Genomic DNA, 16,745 nt, shown 5'->3' on the forward strand with positions numbered 1-16,745 from the left:
AAAACTAGAGCACGAGCTCTGGAACCTGAAGATGAAAGGTTCCGACATTGCTGCATACACTTCCCGATTCGATGATCTCCCACTTCTCTGACCAGGATTAGTCACTCCTGAGAACAAGAAGATCAAAAGGTTCATTTGGGGGTTATCCCAACCGACAAAGAGTCATGTTTTGGCTGCCCGTCCGGATACCTATGATAGTGCCAAGACTTTAGCTCAAACTCTAATTGATCACAGCGATGACGTTAAGGAAATCACTACCACTTCTGAGCCGACTCAAAGGAGTGGTGAAAAGAGAAAATTCTGGAAGAAGAAGAAGGGCCAATCTTCTCAAGGATCTTCCAAGAAACAACAGACTGTAGCAGTCCATGCTGCTTCTACCCCTGTTGCTGCTGCTTCTGTTGTGGGATCCACAACTCCAACTCCTACCAGTAGATATGCTGGTAATCTCCCTTTGTGTGACAAGTGCAAATACCATCACAATCTTGGTCCATGCCAAGAACTATCCTGTACCAACTGTGGTAAGAAAGGGCACACAGTTCGATTCTGCAAAACTCCTACCCAATCAGCCAACCAATCATCTGGAGCAGGTGTTAGTCAAGCCTGCTACAACTGTGGAGAAGTTGGGCACTTTAAAAGGAACTGTCCCAAGAAGTCAACTACTGATAACATTGGAAGGGTTCTAACCATGGGACGGGAGGAAGCAGTCGCTGATCCCACTGTTATTTCGGGTACGTTCCTTCTCGACAACTCATATGCTAGTATTCTTTTCGATTCGGGTGCTGAAAGGAGTTTTGTTAGTCATGCATTCAAACATAATCTAAAACATAATCCTCAACCACTAACTGAAACGTTTACCGTCGAGATGGCTAATGGTGAGAAAGAAAGCGCTAGCGACGTATTCATAGGTTGTACGCTTACCTTAAATGATCACTCATTTCTTATAGATCTCATGCCCGTTTCCATTAAGAGCTTTGATGTTATCATTGGCATGGATTGGTTGAGTCCCAATCATGCTGATATCCTTTGTTATGAAAAAGCCATCCGTTTCAATCTTCCTTCGGATCAAACTCTGGTAATCTATGGCGATAAACCCAGTTCCAATCTCGTATCATTTCCTGCATCAAAGCTCAAAAGCTCCTACGAAAGGAGTGCATTGCATTCTTAGCCTATGTGATTAATGAGAATCAAGAAGTTATAGACCTCGCAAGCATCCCCGAAGTCTATAACTTTCCAGATGTATTTCCCAAAGAGCTTCCAGGAATTCCTCCCGGGCATCAGGTCGAGTTTCGTATTGACCTAATTCCTGGAGCTACCCCCATAGCAAAGTCTCTGTATCGCTTAGCCCCAGCAGAAATGCAGGAGTTATCCAGTCAACTCAACGAGTTGCTCAGTAAAGGATTCATTAGACCGAGTTCCTTACCCTAGGGAGCTCCAGTATTGTTTGTCAAGAAGAAAGATGGATCCTTTCGGATGTGTATCGACTACCGTGAGCTGAACAAGTTGATGGTCAAGAACCGATACCCTCTTCCACGAATAGACGACCTCTTCGATCCACTCCAGGGAGCCAGCTATTTCTCAAAGATAGACCTACGGTCAGGGGTACCATCAGTTACGAGTTCAGGAGAATGATGTTTCCAAAATAGCTTTTCGGACTCGGTATGGAGACTACGAGTTCGTAGTGATGCCCTTCGGTCTAACCAATGCACCGGCTGTGTTCATGGATCTGATGAACCGGGTGTGCCGTCCCTTCTTAGACAAGTTCGTCATCGTGTTCATTGACGACATCCTCGTCTACTCCCAAAGTGAAGAAGACCATAAGCAACACTTGAGGTTAGTGTTGGAGACCCTTAGATCCGAAAAACTATACGCGAAATTCTCCAAGTGTGAATTCTGGATACGGAAGGTAACTTTCCTCAGTCATGTGGTAAGCAAGGAGGGGATTCACGTGGATCCTTCCAAAATTAAAGCAATAGAGAATTGGTCGGCACCGAAGACACCCACAGAAATTCGTCAATTCTTAGGTCTCGCTGGCTACTATCGGAGATTCATCCAGAATTTTTCCAAAATCGCCAAACCTTTAACCACTCTAACACAGAAAGTTGTACCCTTTTGTTGGAGTGATAATCAAGAAACTGCATTCCAAGCGTTGAAGAGACCCTTATGCAGCGCGCCTGTTCTGTCCCTGCCCGAAGGGACAGAGGACTTCGTCGTTTACTGCGATGCATCTAATCAAGGTTTAGGTTGTGTGCTTATGCAAAGAGGAAAAGTGATTGCTTATGCCTCAAGACAGTTGAAAGCACATGAGGTCAACTATACCACACATGACTTGGAACTAGGAGCCGTAGTCTTTGCATTGAAGCTTTGGAGACATTATCTCTACGGAACCAAGTGCACGATCTTCACTAATCACAAGAGCCTGCAGCACATCCTTGATCAGAAAGACTTGAACATGAGGCAACGGCGATGGGTAGAACTACTCAGTGATTATGAGTGTGAAATCCGTTACCACCCCGGTAAGGCCAATGTGGTAGCAGATGCCCTTAGCCGAAAGGAAAGTGCAGGCCACAAAGTGAAGAACCAGGCGATGACTATCCATTCCAACTTACCCATGCAAATCTGAGAAGCCTAGTTAGAAGCCCTCAAACCCGAGAACATGTCAAATGAAGCCTTGAGAGGAATGGAAAAGAAACTTGAGATCAGAGGTGACAGAGTTCACTGTTTCATGGTTCGAATCTGGATTCCCAAGTCCGAAGGATTCAGGGAAATAGTCATGGAGGAAGCACACAGAACCAAATACTCTGTTCACCCAGGTTCTGACAAGATGTACCTAGATCTCAAGAAGCAATACTAGTGGCCCAACATGAAAGCTGAGATAGATACATTCGTGGGCAAGTGTCTGACTTGCGCCAAAGTCAAAGTTGAACACCAGAAACCCTCGGGTCTGCTCCAACAGCCCGAGATCCTCGAACGGAAATGGGAGATGATTACCATGGACTTCATCACCAAACTGCCCAAGTGTTCTAGTGGGTACGATACCATTTGGGTAATTGTCGATCGTTTGACAAAATCCGCTCACTTCATTCCAATCAAAGAGTCATACAAGATGGAAAGACTCGCGCGAATCTACATCCAGAAGGTAGTACGTCTACACGGTGTACCTGTATCCATTATCTCTGATCGAGATAGCATGTTTACCTCCAGATTCTGGCAGTCCCTTCAAAAAGCCCTTGGAACCAAACTAGATATGAGCACAGCGTATCATCCTCAGACCGATGGACAGAGTGAGAGAACAATCCAAACCCTGGAGGACATGCTTAGGGCATGTGTCATTGACTTTGGAAACTCGTGGGACACACATCTATATTTGATCGAATTCTCGTACAACAACAGTTACCACACCAGCATTAGGGCTGCTCCGTTTAAAGCCCTATACGGTCGTAAGTGTAGATCCCCTCTATGCTGGGCCGAGGTGGGGGATACACAGTTAGCCAGGAGTCGAGTCCCCGACAGTGCTCTCACTGGTCCTGAAATCATTCGCGAAACCACCGAAAAGATCATTCAAATCCGTAACCGACTGAAAGCCTCACGAGATCGCCAAAAGAGTTACGCTGATAATCGTCGGAAACCACTAGAATTCTAGGTTGGAGACCGTGTCCTGTTGAAGGTCTCGCCCTGGAAAGGCACTGTACGCTTTGATAAGTGTGGGAAACTTAATCCAAGGTACATTGGACCCTTCGAGATCCTCTCCAGGATCGGTCCAGTTGCCTATAAACTTCGCTTACCTCATGAACTCAGTAATATTCATCCTGTTTTCGATGTTTCAAATCTCAAAAAGTGCCTATCCGATGAAACCCTAACAATTCCCATAGACGAGATCGAAATCAACAAAAACCTCAACTTTGTGGAGGAACCGATCGAAATCATGGATCGAGAAGTCAAACGTACAAAGCAAAGTCGCATCCCGTTAGTGAAGGTTCACTGGAATGCCAAGCGGGGACCGAAATTCACTTGGGAGCGGGAAGATTAAATGAAACTGAAGTATCCACAACTCTTTCCAGATCCATGATTTGTATCTTGTCTTGTGTTTTAAACTTTGAATTTCGGGACGAAATTCCCTTTAACGGGGGGATAATGTAACAACCCAAAATTTCCGTACCATCTCTTGTAACTCTTTCGTAGTACAATTCACGCAACCAATCGTCGTTTCCAAATTCGATTTCCGATCTTCTGTTTAATTAAGTCATTAACTTATACCTATCTAAAATGACTTAATGGGTGTCTTAATACATTTAGAAATCATTTTAACGACCCATATTAGCGATCGGAATATTTCTAGAATTTACCGTATCGGGTTACGGCAACTCAATCGGGTACGACCAAAAGCCTCGCCTAACACCGGTATCAGGTAGAATTCCACCGTTTCCAAAACTTAGACACTATATATTGTGTTTTAAGCCTCCATTTGAAGCCTTTGGCCATTTTCTCATAAACACTTCCAACTTCTCTCCTTATCCATAATCAAAGGTCCAAAAACAAAGATTTAAGGCTCCAAATCAAAGAGGTAACATCCCTAACTTGTTATCTAATGTCTTTAGCCTTCAAATTGATGTTTAGATTAAGTTTTGCGACCAAGAACATGAGTTTACGTCCAAGGATCAAGCTTGGGCCGTAAACTCCTCAAAATGGGGTTTTTAAGCCAAATTTACCCTTCCAAATCATAGTTGGGACTTAGATATGACCTTCAGACTTGCAAATTTGGACTTCGAACACATTAAACATGAATTTTGTGGAACAAACAAGAGTTTACGGCCAAGACTCCTTCTTGGGCCGTAAACTCCTCTAAACCGGGGATTAAGTGTCTTAAAACACGTCCAAATGCCTTGAAACTCAACCAATGACCTTGTGGTAAATCCTAGAATCATCTAAAAATGGTTTGGAGACCTTAAACACATCAAATACCTTACATATTGGAGTTTACGGCCTAAGCACATAGCCTTTGGCCGTAAACTCATAAAGACATGCCAAAAATGCCCTTAAACCACCCCAAAGGCTTGGATAAATTCCTAGAATCACATGTGATTGTTTTAAGCATCAAAAACTAAATTTTCTTAATCATATTAGAGTTTACGGCCATAAGGTATGCATCTGGGCCGTAAACTCATACAAAGGTGTTAATTGAAGCCAAAAATTGATACCAAGCCTTAGAAAATTAGTTAGAATCACATGTGATTGCTTCTTGTGCCTTAAACCAATTTTTCTTGACCATGGGTGAGTTTACGGCCGTAAACTCCAAGTGTGTGGCCATAAAATCCCTTCTAAGTGGTATAAATTCATTTAATCCATTCCAAGGCATTTTCGAAATCCATTCCAACAATCCCCAAGTCCAATCAAGCCATTAAACCCTCCAAATGACACCAACATGAGTTTACGGCCGTAAAATCATGTATGTGTGTGTTTTATGGCTGTAAACTCCTTAAAATGTTTACTCTTGGGGAGTAAACTCAAGTCCCAAGCCCTAGTGCCAATACACGTCCGTAGATGTCACCCGGGTCACTCCAAACGCTCGTTTTGAGGTATTTAACCTCGTTGGAGTGTAATGTTCCATATAACTAGTGAATGTATCCCTAATTGAATATATATGGATATTATTTCATTTTACATAGGGACATCGTGAGTAATCAAACCCCAAACCCACGTTTAGTGTCCGAAAGCTTCGCATTCCCGAGTCTGGTGAGTTCATACCCCTACCCTTTTTCACTATTTTCACTGTTTTTAGGGGGGAACACAAGCAAAGTACAAGGGAATTCTTGTACTCAAAACATGTTTTCAAATGTGTGTTTCACATTTCATATGCTTTTAATACTGATTACTACAACTGATAACCATTTGAACATGCAGATCACGTAACATATATTTGTGACATGGGTCTTTAAACTGTTATGTTTTACATATATTTCACATATGGCTTTCCACATTTTATCAGTTAAAAGCATGACATTAGACATTTGAATATAATACCTGTACACTGTTTTGTCCTCGGTAACACTCACATATATACACAAGTGGAGAACTATCATATTATTACTAGTAAATTTGTTAATCCTGTATGATTGGAGACACGTCCTCGGCGAACACTCCACAGAGATACGCGAGTGGAGGACTACACCCGTAACCAGAATCTCTGGTATTTAGAGAGTGTGACTTGAGTGTATAGATCTATACGAGGCTGACTACCCCACGCCTGGCTGCTAGCTACAGCCGAACCGAAATGGTTCAAGGGTGACGAAAGTCATAAGTGTGTGGACTACTTATTGCCACAGGCTTAGTCCATCGTATGGTTATGGAACTCGCAATTAGGATAACAGAGATTTACTTATATTAATAATGAACCACTTTATACATCTTCTACATCTTTTACATCTTTCACGTACAGTAACCAACATTCAGGAAAGTATGGGACTTTTCTGGGGAAAACATGGAATCTAACCATGTTTACATCTTTTACATCTTTTACATCGTTCACATTGAAAACCAACAAGCAGGAAAGCATGGGGATTTCCTGGGTAACTCCTACATAACTAGAAAGAGTAACAAACTGGATAACATTACATCTTTTACAATTGGTAATATACAATAAGGAAAGTATGGGACTTTCCTGGGAAAACATTATAAGTAAACATAATAGTTTAACAAGTCGGATAACCAAACTATACATTTTCACATGAGTAGACATGTTTTCAGTGTTATACTTTACACTTGTGAAAAAACAACCAACTTTTAAGAAAATATGGGATTTTATTGGTATACATAACATTTCAGAAATAGAAAGGAAACTTGAAACATTTTCACAAACAAAAACCGCTTATGAACTCACCAGCGTTATGCTGATTTTTAAACCATCAGCATTAGAACAGGTACCCGAAGATCCTTTTTGCGTGAAGACGGAGTACATGAAGACTCGTTTCTTTTTGTTCATATATATACTATGTATCACAACTGTACAAACTTTACTTTTGAAACAATTGTAAAACTTTTCTTATGAAATGTAATGGTTGTTTTACTTTACTTACTATGTGCATTGGATTTGATACTCAACGTGGAGTCAACCCCGGAAATGTTTCCGCCTTCGGTTTTCGGGGTGTGACAATTATACTCTGTGTATGCTAAGAACATTGTATACCATTTTAAGAAAGTTACGTTATTCTTCATTTTAAAAATATATGTATTCGTTTGATTTCTTTTGAGTTTAAGTGAAATGTTTTATTGTTTTTTAAATATGATTTTATGTATTTTGAAAATAAATTAGAAAAAAGGTTAAAATTAAGGTTATGATATTATCTGTGTTTAGATTAAACATCGATAATATGTTTTTTTCTAAGACTTTTGTAATGTTTATTTACTTCCATAAATTTGCAATGATATCTATATTATTTAAATGATTCGTAAGTCTGACGCGATCTTCAAATTGTTTGGAGGGTTATTAATGAAAATTAAATATTACAAACTAAATCACCTAGCCCGAAAATGTTATATGTTGAAGAATTTTGAACTTATTTTAGTGGTCATCGATATATAAGCCATGAAATAAGTTGGAGCGAAATTTTTCACTAAACTAATTTATGAACTCTCTCATGAACATTTTCAATTTGAAAGAATATGTTTAGTGATCTTCAAATCATGAAAAGAAAGCATATAAATCTTCTACTCCCTCTTCTTTTAATTATGTGTATAATTATATTACACAGTTTCCGATCTTTTTAATCCCTAAATAAAGTCCATCTATGGAAAACATATCGTATTGTTCGATTATGTATAAAATTTTTGTAGATAATCATTTTCACTATAAGAATTTCCTTTAAACATGTTCAAAACTTATAAACATGTTTCACAATCATGTGTTCAAAATTTTCGGTAAGCATTATGATGTTTGAAAGTCAGGACTTTGTATTGCCAATTTATTATATTGGATTTGAAAAGCTATTACCATCAATTGATCGGTCAAATCAAGTTTTGAAGCTAAATACATTTATTTATTAGTATTAACATTTTCATGACTAAATACTCGGTTACAAACAAACAGTAGTTAAATGTTAAATAAGTTTCACTTGGGAAGTCATATAAAAGGCAAAATAAAATGAAAGGGTAAAAGCATTCACACAAACATAACATGTTTCTATCATTACAAATATATTGAATTTGAAAATTTTTCATGGCATGAGATATCTTTCATTGTGCTTTCTTAGTTTTCTTCTTTGGTTGTTCTACTTATGTGGAAGTAGGGTACCAATAATTCTAATATATTATGTATAAATTGCTTGTAAATTCAAGATTTTTAACGTTTCTTTAAACTACATTTTTGTTGTGATTCAAACATGTGTGCTAGAAGCACGACTAGTATAATTAATGAACGATGAATGTTTGCAAATTTATCGTCGACCTATGATATTATTAGGGTCGTATCGTGTACCAAATACATTATGAAATCATGCAACATATACTATTCATCTAAACTTTAGTTTCAATGGTGAAGGTGATATGAGTTTCACCACTCCGGATGTTACTCCTATAGCTTTTGTATTAATGTTCGTAATTTTTTTGTCGACAAGAAACGTGAAATAAAAAGTTATTTGCACTCTAATTATATAAATGATGGTTTTGGGATTTGATTAATAAAAATAACACATTAAGCTTTTACCTTTATGCAGATTTTGAGTCGTGTGTCTATCCATCAAAATGGGCATCCCAATATATTTGTGATGATAATGGAAATAATCGATATCTATCTTTCATTGTTAAAACAGTGTTAAAAAGTTTTTTAAATGAAGAAGCGCTTTTTTCCATCTATATTGTATGCATTTAATTATCTTTTTATTTGGAACTAATATAAACTTAGAGACATAATTCCCAATCAGAAATAACATAAAAAACTTAAAATCCATAAGGTAGGACAAATTACACATTAATCTTTCGTAGAATTCATAAGACCAATTAAACTTTTTATTATTAAAAAATATTTTTAAAAATTCAAAAAACTTAAACCAAGGAAATTAAAGAATCTATTTAAATAGAACAAAATAAAGAATATATTTTTTTCTAGAAAGAAAAAGTTTCTTCATTGACATAACCAACATCTTATTTACCAAGCTTGAAATTTTTATTTATAAATTAAAGTATCATTTGAAAGCTGTAATAAGACCTTTTTAATAAAATCATTTTATATTATTAATCAAATTAATTTTAGAAGTAAAGAAAGATTGATAACGTCATCTTTTCTTTGTTTTATTTCATTTTCATTAGCTGATCACATTTATTATTAGAGTATATATTTTATTATATAAATAATGAGTGTGCACACATGCGCGCGCGTGTGTGTGTGTGTATATATATATATATATATATATATATATATATATATATATATATATATATATATATATATATATATATATATATATATATATATATTTGTGTGGACATATGTATTATATTCGTTTTTATAGTCGTGTCTGGTACTGCCTTTGAAGGGTATAGATTAAAGACAGTTTGATGGGAACCATAATATTTAGCCGTAAATAATATTGATAACTTGACATGATACATTTTTGGTCGGTGATTAATGGTCTTAACTTTGTGTAATTTTCTTGGCTCATAATTTTTGTATCGTAGTTAGGTGTAGTTCACTACACTTGTTTTTGTGTCGATGTCATGTATGTGGTTTAATTAGTTAAAAAAACGGGTAACAAATATAAAAAAAGAAATTGGGATTTTTATACTTTCTGAAATATGTAATTTGGACTTTATTAGTTTTCGATTTCACTAAAGATATGTATATATTTTTCTATGGTCTAGAAGCTCATAATTCCCATAAATACATGCTCTAAGAGCTAGGGAGTGCCTTAGTGTCACACCCCAAAACCGGAACGGCGGAAACGTTCTCGGGTGGATGATGTCATGTCAAGTATCACAACGCATGCATTATAGTAATCAAAGTACAACAAAACATTGCATTAATAGTAATAGTTTTACAAGGTTACATTACAACAATTTAAAGTAATACAAGTAATAGAATAATTACAGCGTGGTACTAAGCTATCTTCATCAAGAGCTCTGGGGATGTACCTGTCTAATGCTAACCTGAGAATACAAGATATTTGAAAAGCGAGTATCAGCATTTTTACAAATGCTAGTGAGTTCATAAGCATTTAGTGACATTTCATTCAAATAACTTAATAAAGTAATAGTTTAAGAGATTTCAGTGTATTAGAGTCCTTTCCAGAAAATCCTATATTTTCTTTAATATAAGCAGCCTTCTACCAAGACTGGTCAGTGATGTGGAGTAAAAATTAGTCTTCCCTAAATTGCTATCATTATCAAAATACTGAATTTGAATATTGAGGAAAGCAACGACATCAGGGGATATCATATGCCTCAGCAGTGAGGACTGCTGACTAAGGCAAAGAACCATAGACTCCAGGAAAGTATCAAACAAACGACACGCCTGGTTCAGTCTAACAAGTGGAGACACAAACCCCAGAAGGTACCAAATGAAGGATACGTCTTGTAAGGTCAAAACAGATATGACAGACTTCAGACAATATCAAATGAAGGATACGTCTTGTAAGGTCAAAACAGAGATAACAGACCTTAGACGGTATCAAATGAAAGATACGTTATGTAAGGTCAAAACAGAGATGACAGACCTCAGACAGTATCAAATGAAGGATACATCTTGTAAGGTCAAAACAAAGATAACAGACCTCAGATAGTATTAAATGATAGATACGTCATGTAAGGTCAAAACAGAGATAACAGACCTCAGACAGTATCAAATGAAAGATACGTCATGTAAGGTCAAAACAGAGATGGCAGACCTCAGATAGTATCAAATGAAGGATACGTCTTGTAAGGTCAAAACAGAGATAACAGACCTCAGACAGTATCAAATGATAGATACGTCATGTAAGGTCAAAACAGTGTGACTCTGAAAATGAATTACCAGCATACAGTGTAGATTACCGGTGAAATACCGTTACCTTAAGGCCAAAGAATTATAAGGTAACCCAGGATACTCGTAACCATACTAACCGACACTAGAGAACCAGACGCCCTACGAGCGTCTTGAGAATGTGACATTTGTCACCCCTTGGCTTGGTGATCCGTGGACTGTAGCTAGCAGTCAGGGTGCGGGGGTGTCAATCTCGTATAGATCTATACACACAATGTCCGCTCTCCCTACAGGAGACTCTGGTTACCAACTAGACAACGGAGAAGGCCGTGTCCTGAAGATGCATCCCAAATAGTGGGTAGAGACTTCCCAATAGTAGATTTCTAATGTAAGTGTAGACTAGAAGTAGAGACTCTTAACTGAACGGAATAGTGGGTTTCCAATAGTGGGTTCCTATATGTCTATTCTCATATACATAATATATAACTAATGAGTCAAACGACCTTCGGACGGCCATCCGATCCCACCAGACCACATCTCAACGAAGAAAAGGAAATAGGGCAAACGAGTCTTCCTAAGTCTTTTAAATCATTACTTATATGTACTTATATAAGCACGGACATACATCTAACTACGACTGAGTGTGTATCATGTAGAAGTGATCCTTGTGAAGTAGAAGTGTCTAACAAGTGAAGTAGAACGGTGGCAAGTGAAGTAGAAGTGTCGAACAAGTATAAGCATATCACGAAGTAGAGGCGACAATAAGTGAAGCAAAAGCGTATCAAGTATAAGTGAAGTAGAGTCGTTATCAAGTATAAGTGAAGAAGAATTGTATCACTAAGTAAGAGCGTGAATAAGTATAAGCGTCATCAGGTATACGCGACTACAAGTATAAGTGAAAGCGTTACCGAGTAGGAGTATAAAATAAGAATAAGCGAAGCAGCAGTATTTAGCAAGTAAAAGTATACCTCTAAAAGGGAAATTTTTAATGAAAAGATTTTATGTACAGAGAAAATCCCAAATTGTATTCTTTTGTAAAATATGTTTAAAAACCTTAGAGGATCTTTCATAAACCAATTTAGAATGAATTTAGATAAATCAGTATAAGTAAAAGTTATGAAATAAGTAAAAGTCATTATAGTATCCCACTCGGTAAAACAGTGTAAAGTGGTAAAATCTTGTGCATGCGGGTTATCAATCACATGTGATTGACATGATAACTGACATGTTTAACTTGTATTCCCCCCTATAAAACATTTAAAAACATTAAAAGGTTCATTCAGGGGTATGAACTCACCTGGTGTAAGTAGGTCCGATGAAGGTGTCGTTTGGGCGTTCGGTGTCACGCAAGGACTTGAACACACACAATGACCTATTTTAACATATGGTAACATATGTTTACATGCAATTAGCACATTTAATACTAATTAAGCAAATATACGCGCTAACAGGAGCGGAAAACACTTTTGCTAAGTGTTTGGGTGTCCCGAGTAGCGTTTAAGGGTGCTAAGGGTCTCCTATCAATTGTGGAACTTTGCTAAACTCAAATATCAAGTGTGTGAATGGGTTTAAAGCATTAAAATGGACCAATTTGGAGTTTACGGCCCAACTCAAGGGAGTTTACGGCCCAACTCAAGGGAGTTTACGGCCGTAAACTCCCAAGGGTATATTCTTGGGTGTTTTATGCTTCTATCTGTTTCATGGGATTTTTCTAAGGACTTTTCATAAAAGGCATGAGTGGGTTTGAGGCTTCTAAGGGCATTTTCTATGAGTTTACGGCCAAGGAACCACTCCTAAGGGAGTTTACAGCCGTAAACTCTCATCCTTAGAGTTTTGTGAAGTTTAAAGCCTCTAATGCCTTTCTAGTAATTTCTAATGAAGTGTGGTGCTATTTTGGGGGATTAAAACCAACATTTGAATGGGTTTTGGGGAGTTTACGGCCTAGTTAATTGCTTGGTCCGTAAACTCCAAGTCATCCCATATTTCCTTGTGTTTAAGTCCTTAAGTCCTTCCTAGTAATTTATAGTAAATGTATAAGGCCATTTGGGGGACAAAACAATTATTTTGGGCATGTTTAAGGGTGTTTACGGCCTTGGTATACACCTGGCCGTAAACTCCTTTTTCCCTTTCATTTCATTGTGTTTAATTGAGTTAAACCCAAGATACTAAGTCCCTAAATTATGTGTTAAGCCCTAGAGTGGTTTGGGAGTGTATTTGGGACATTTAAACAAGGTTTAGAGGTGTTTACGGCCTAAGCATGTGCTTGGGCCGTAAACACTCTTTTATGCCCCAAAATGATTGTTTTAAATGTGCAAACACTCCTAGGCTAATTCTTCTATTTATTTCCAAGCCATTAGGGACAAGTTTGGGTCATTTTGGCCTTGTTTAAGGGGTTTACGGCCTAAGGAGGAGCTTAGGCCGTAAACTCCTTTCTAACAGCTTCTAAGTCCGAATTTTGGGCTATAAACATGAATCAATATGTTTAGAATAAGCTAGGGTAAGCGGACTTACAATTTGGAAGCGTTTGGTTACGGTTTCGGGGCGAAAACGGGTCTAGAGAGAGAGTATAGAGAGAGAGTGTAAAAAGTCTCCAATAGACTCCACTCACCATAATGTAGGGTTTTGAGTCGGGGCTCAGTGGGATTTTACCCGATACCGCCGTTAAACGAGGCTTTTGGTCGCACCCGATTTAGTGGTCGTAATAATAAAACTTGACATTTTCCAAATAAATGGAAATGTGTGTCCTGTGTTTTTATTTCCTTTTATCACGACTTAACGGCATGCTTATTGAAACCAAATGGAATGTTTACTAAATTGACGCCCCCTAAGTAACGGAACTTTTATACAGTGGAATATTCCGTTAATGGTAACGGGGAAATGTAACGGAACAACTTGGGTTGTCACACTTAGGGACCCAAGAAGGACATTGCGCTTAGACATGAAATCATCTAAAACAATAATGAAACCATCTAACCCACTCTAACTAATTTTGGCTCAACATGTGATAGAATGATTCTGATCACACTATTTTGTGCCTACAACTATTTTTACTTATGAGGGTAAGGAAGCTATTTATGCGAGAGTAAGTTTATGGTCCAATTTATTCCAATTATCTGGGTTGGACTATAAGTCGCAATATTATATTATGGCATTGATTTTGGCTCGACTATTTGTCTAATGCACTAATGACACGCCCTATGGTTTCTAATAAATGGGATCTTAAACATTTTATTGGATTTGACCAATGCCCACATGACATAATAAGTTGTTTCCTAACAACTTGTTTTTGAACTAACATAAATGATTGTGTCCAACTTCTTTATTTTATGTTGTTTAATCAAACTAACATAAAGAAGCATAAACAATTGAAGACAAATAAAAATAAGTGAACATAGACAAACATATAGAAAGTAAACAAATGAACGAATTCAAATAAGCGTAAACTGATCAATAACAATAAAACTTGATCAGCAACACTTTGATATGTTGATCATACTTAGTGTCACACCCCGAACGTTTCCGGAAACGCCTACGTGCGCGACGTAAATTAGTAATCACAGTTATTAAACATATATTGAACAGTAAACATATAATCTTCTATTATTACTGAAATACAAATTACATTGACAATGACTATTGCTAAATCGTGACACACGCCTAACAATCCGACGTTTACAAAGGTATAATATAAATAACGGAAAGTTTTCAGAGTGAACACTTCCGGCCTGCTAAATAACCTGAGAATACATGCATTAAAATACATAAACAAAATTGTTAGTGAGTTGTACATGTTTTGATACCAAGTATTTTTATAACAAAAAGCGTTTTATAATTGTAAAAGAGAGGCCGTAGAAACTTACCTTTGAAGCGTGAGTTCGAGTTGTTCGGATTCGGTGTGTTTGAGAAGCTTGACGTGAGAAACCGCAAGCCCATTGTTTTAACAATTAAAGATAGATAGCGATTATTTCCATTATCATCACAGATATATTGGGATGCCCATTTTCATGGATAGACACACGACTCAAAATCTGCATAAAGGTAAAAGCTTAATGTGTTATATTTGTTAATCAAATCCCAAAACCATCATTTATATAATTAGAGTGCAAATAACTTTTTATTTCACGTTTCTTGTCGACAAAAAAATTACGAACATTAATACAAAAGCTATAGGAGTAACATCCGGAGTGGTAAAACTCATATCACCTTCACCATTGAAACTAAAGTTTAGATGAATAGCATATGTTGCATGATTTCATAATGTATTTGGTACACGATACGACCCTAATAATATCATAGGTCGACGATAAATTTGCAAACATTCATCGTTCCTTAATTATACTAGTCGTGCTTCTAGCACACATGTTTGAATCACAAGTAATTATGATATATATGTATATATATATATATATATATATATATATATATATATATATATATATATATATATATATGTGTGTGTGTGTATGTGTGTATGTAATTAATCATGTATAACTTACGTAGTAATTACAAAACATACATAATTAATTCCAAAGTTAAACTCTTTGATTTGAAAGAACATAAACGGTTACGAATCAGAATCATTATAAATTCCAATGAACATTCGCAACATATTTCATAAACCAATCTAAAACAACAACATATTTTATAAAATCATGGCAAGACTCACATTCTCATTGTGTTTCATTGGCTTTATCTTGTGCCTCATTATGTGCACCAATTCTGTGCAAGTAAGATATATATAAAAAAACTCATTACTAGTGTACTAACAACTATAAAAAAATGTTTTAGATTGCAAAATATTATGCAAATATTTAATGGGATTATGATGTTTTTGTTTTTGTTCATTTGATAATGCATAGGGGAAAACTTGGTGTGTAGCTCAAAGCCAGGCTACCGAACCGAAGTTGCAACAAGTTCTTGACTATCTTTGTGGACAACTCGACTGCAAGGAAATTCAACCTGGAGGATCATGCTTTAACCCTAACACTGTGCGAAATCATGCGTCTTATGCTATTGATCTTAACTTTCAAATTAATGGTGTATGCGATATTAGTTACGCTACTACTGCTATCACAGATCCATGTAAGTTTCTTTTTCTTTTGGAATATTTTCTAAACAATTGCTCTGGCACATCAAATATCGGATGATAGGTGTACCAAATTGAAACTAATTTTGTGGTTTTTCATGTAGCTTTCGGGACATGTGTCTACCCATAAGTATAAAAAAAGTCGTAATCAAACGACACATTGAAGGGAAGAGCATATATTTAAAATTCTTGAAAGGTGAAAAGAATGTATAAAACAATCAAATAAGTGGGAATAAAATTTTATTTTAGTCTTTACTTGTTTTGTGTTATATTATACTCTATGTATGCTAAGAACATCGTATACCATTTTAAGAAAGTTACGTTATTCTTCATTTTAAAAATATATGTACTCGTTTGATTTCTTTTGAGTTTAAGTGAAATGTTTTATTGTTTTTTAAATATGATTTTATGTATTTTGAAAATAAATTAGAAAAAAGGTTGAAATTAAGGTTATGATATTATCCGTGTTTAGATTAAACATCGATAATATGTTTTTTTGTAAGACTTTTGTGATGTTTATTTACTTCCATAAATTTGCAATGATATCTATATTATTTAAATGATTCGTAAGTCTGAGGCGAACTTCAATTTTTTGGAGGGATATTAATGAAAATTAACATTTTCTCTTGATGTATATAAGGAACCTACTGTATCCTCTAAATACTAGAAACTAAATCACCTAGCCCGAAAATGTTATATGTTGAAGAATTTTGA

General features: G+C 36.4%; 1 protein-coding gene across 1 annotated transcript; it reads left to right on the forward strand.

Moving 5' to 3' along the window:
• Nucleotides 1-15,578: 15,578 nt before the first annotated feature.
• Nucleotides 15,579-16,230, forward strand: LOC145047863 (major pollen allergen Ole e 10-like). The gene is made up of 3 exons (XM_078996223.1): nucleotides 15,579-15,672; nucleotides 15,805-16,027; nucleotides 16,136-16,230. The coding sequence occupies exons 1-3, from the start codon at nucleotides 15,598-15,600 to the stop codon at nucleotides 16,159-16,161; spliced, it is 324 nt and encodes a 107-aa protein (XP_078852349.1). The 5' UTR covers nucleotides 15,579-15,597; the 3' UTR covers nucleotides 16,162-16,230.
• Nucleotides 16,231-16,745: the final 515 nt, after the last annotated feature.

The sequence above is a fragment of the Lactuca saligna genome, chromosome 5 (assembly GCF_052625555.1).
Source record: "Lactuca saligna cultivar CGN05327 chromosome 5, ASM5262555v1, whole genome shotgun sequence".
Taxonomy (NCBI): Eukaryota; Viridiplantae; Streptophyta; class Magnoliopsida; order Asterales; family Asteraceae; genus Lactuca; species Lactuca saligna.

What these genes read in the sequence shown, in the direction of transcription:
- LOC145047863 (XM_078996223.1), top strand. Translation starts at nt 15,598, where the DNA reads ATGGCAAGACTCACATTCTCATTGTGTTTCATTGGCTTTATCTTGTGC. An exon ending in TGTGCACCAATTCTGTGCAA is followed by an intron (nt 15,673 to 15,804) that starts GTAAGATATATA and finishes GATAATGCATAG; the next exon opens with GGGAAAACTTGGTGTGTAGC. An exon ending in TACTGCTATCACAGATCCAT is followed by an intron (nt 16,028 to 16,135) that starts GTAAGTTTCTTT and finishes TTTTTCATGTAG; the next exon opens with CTTTCGGGACATGTGTCTAC.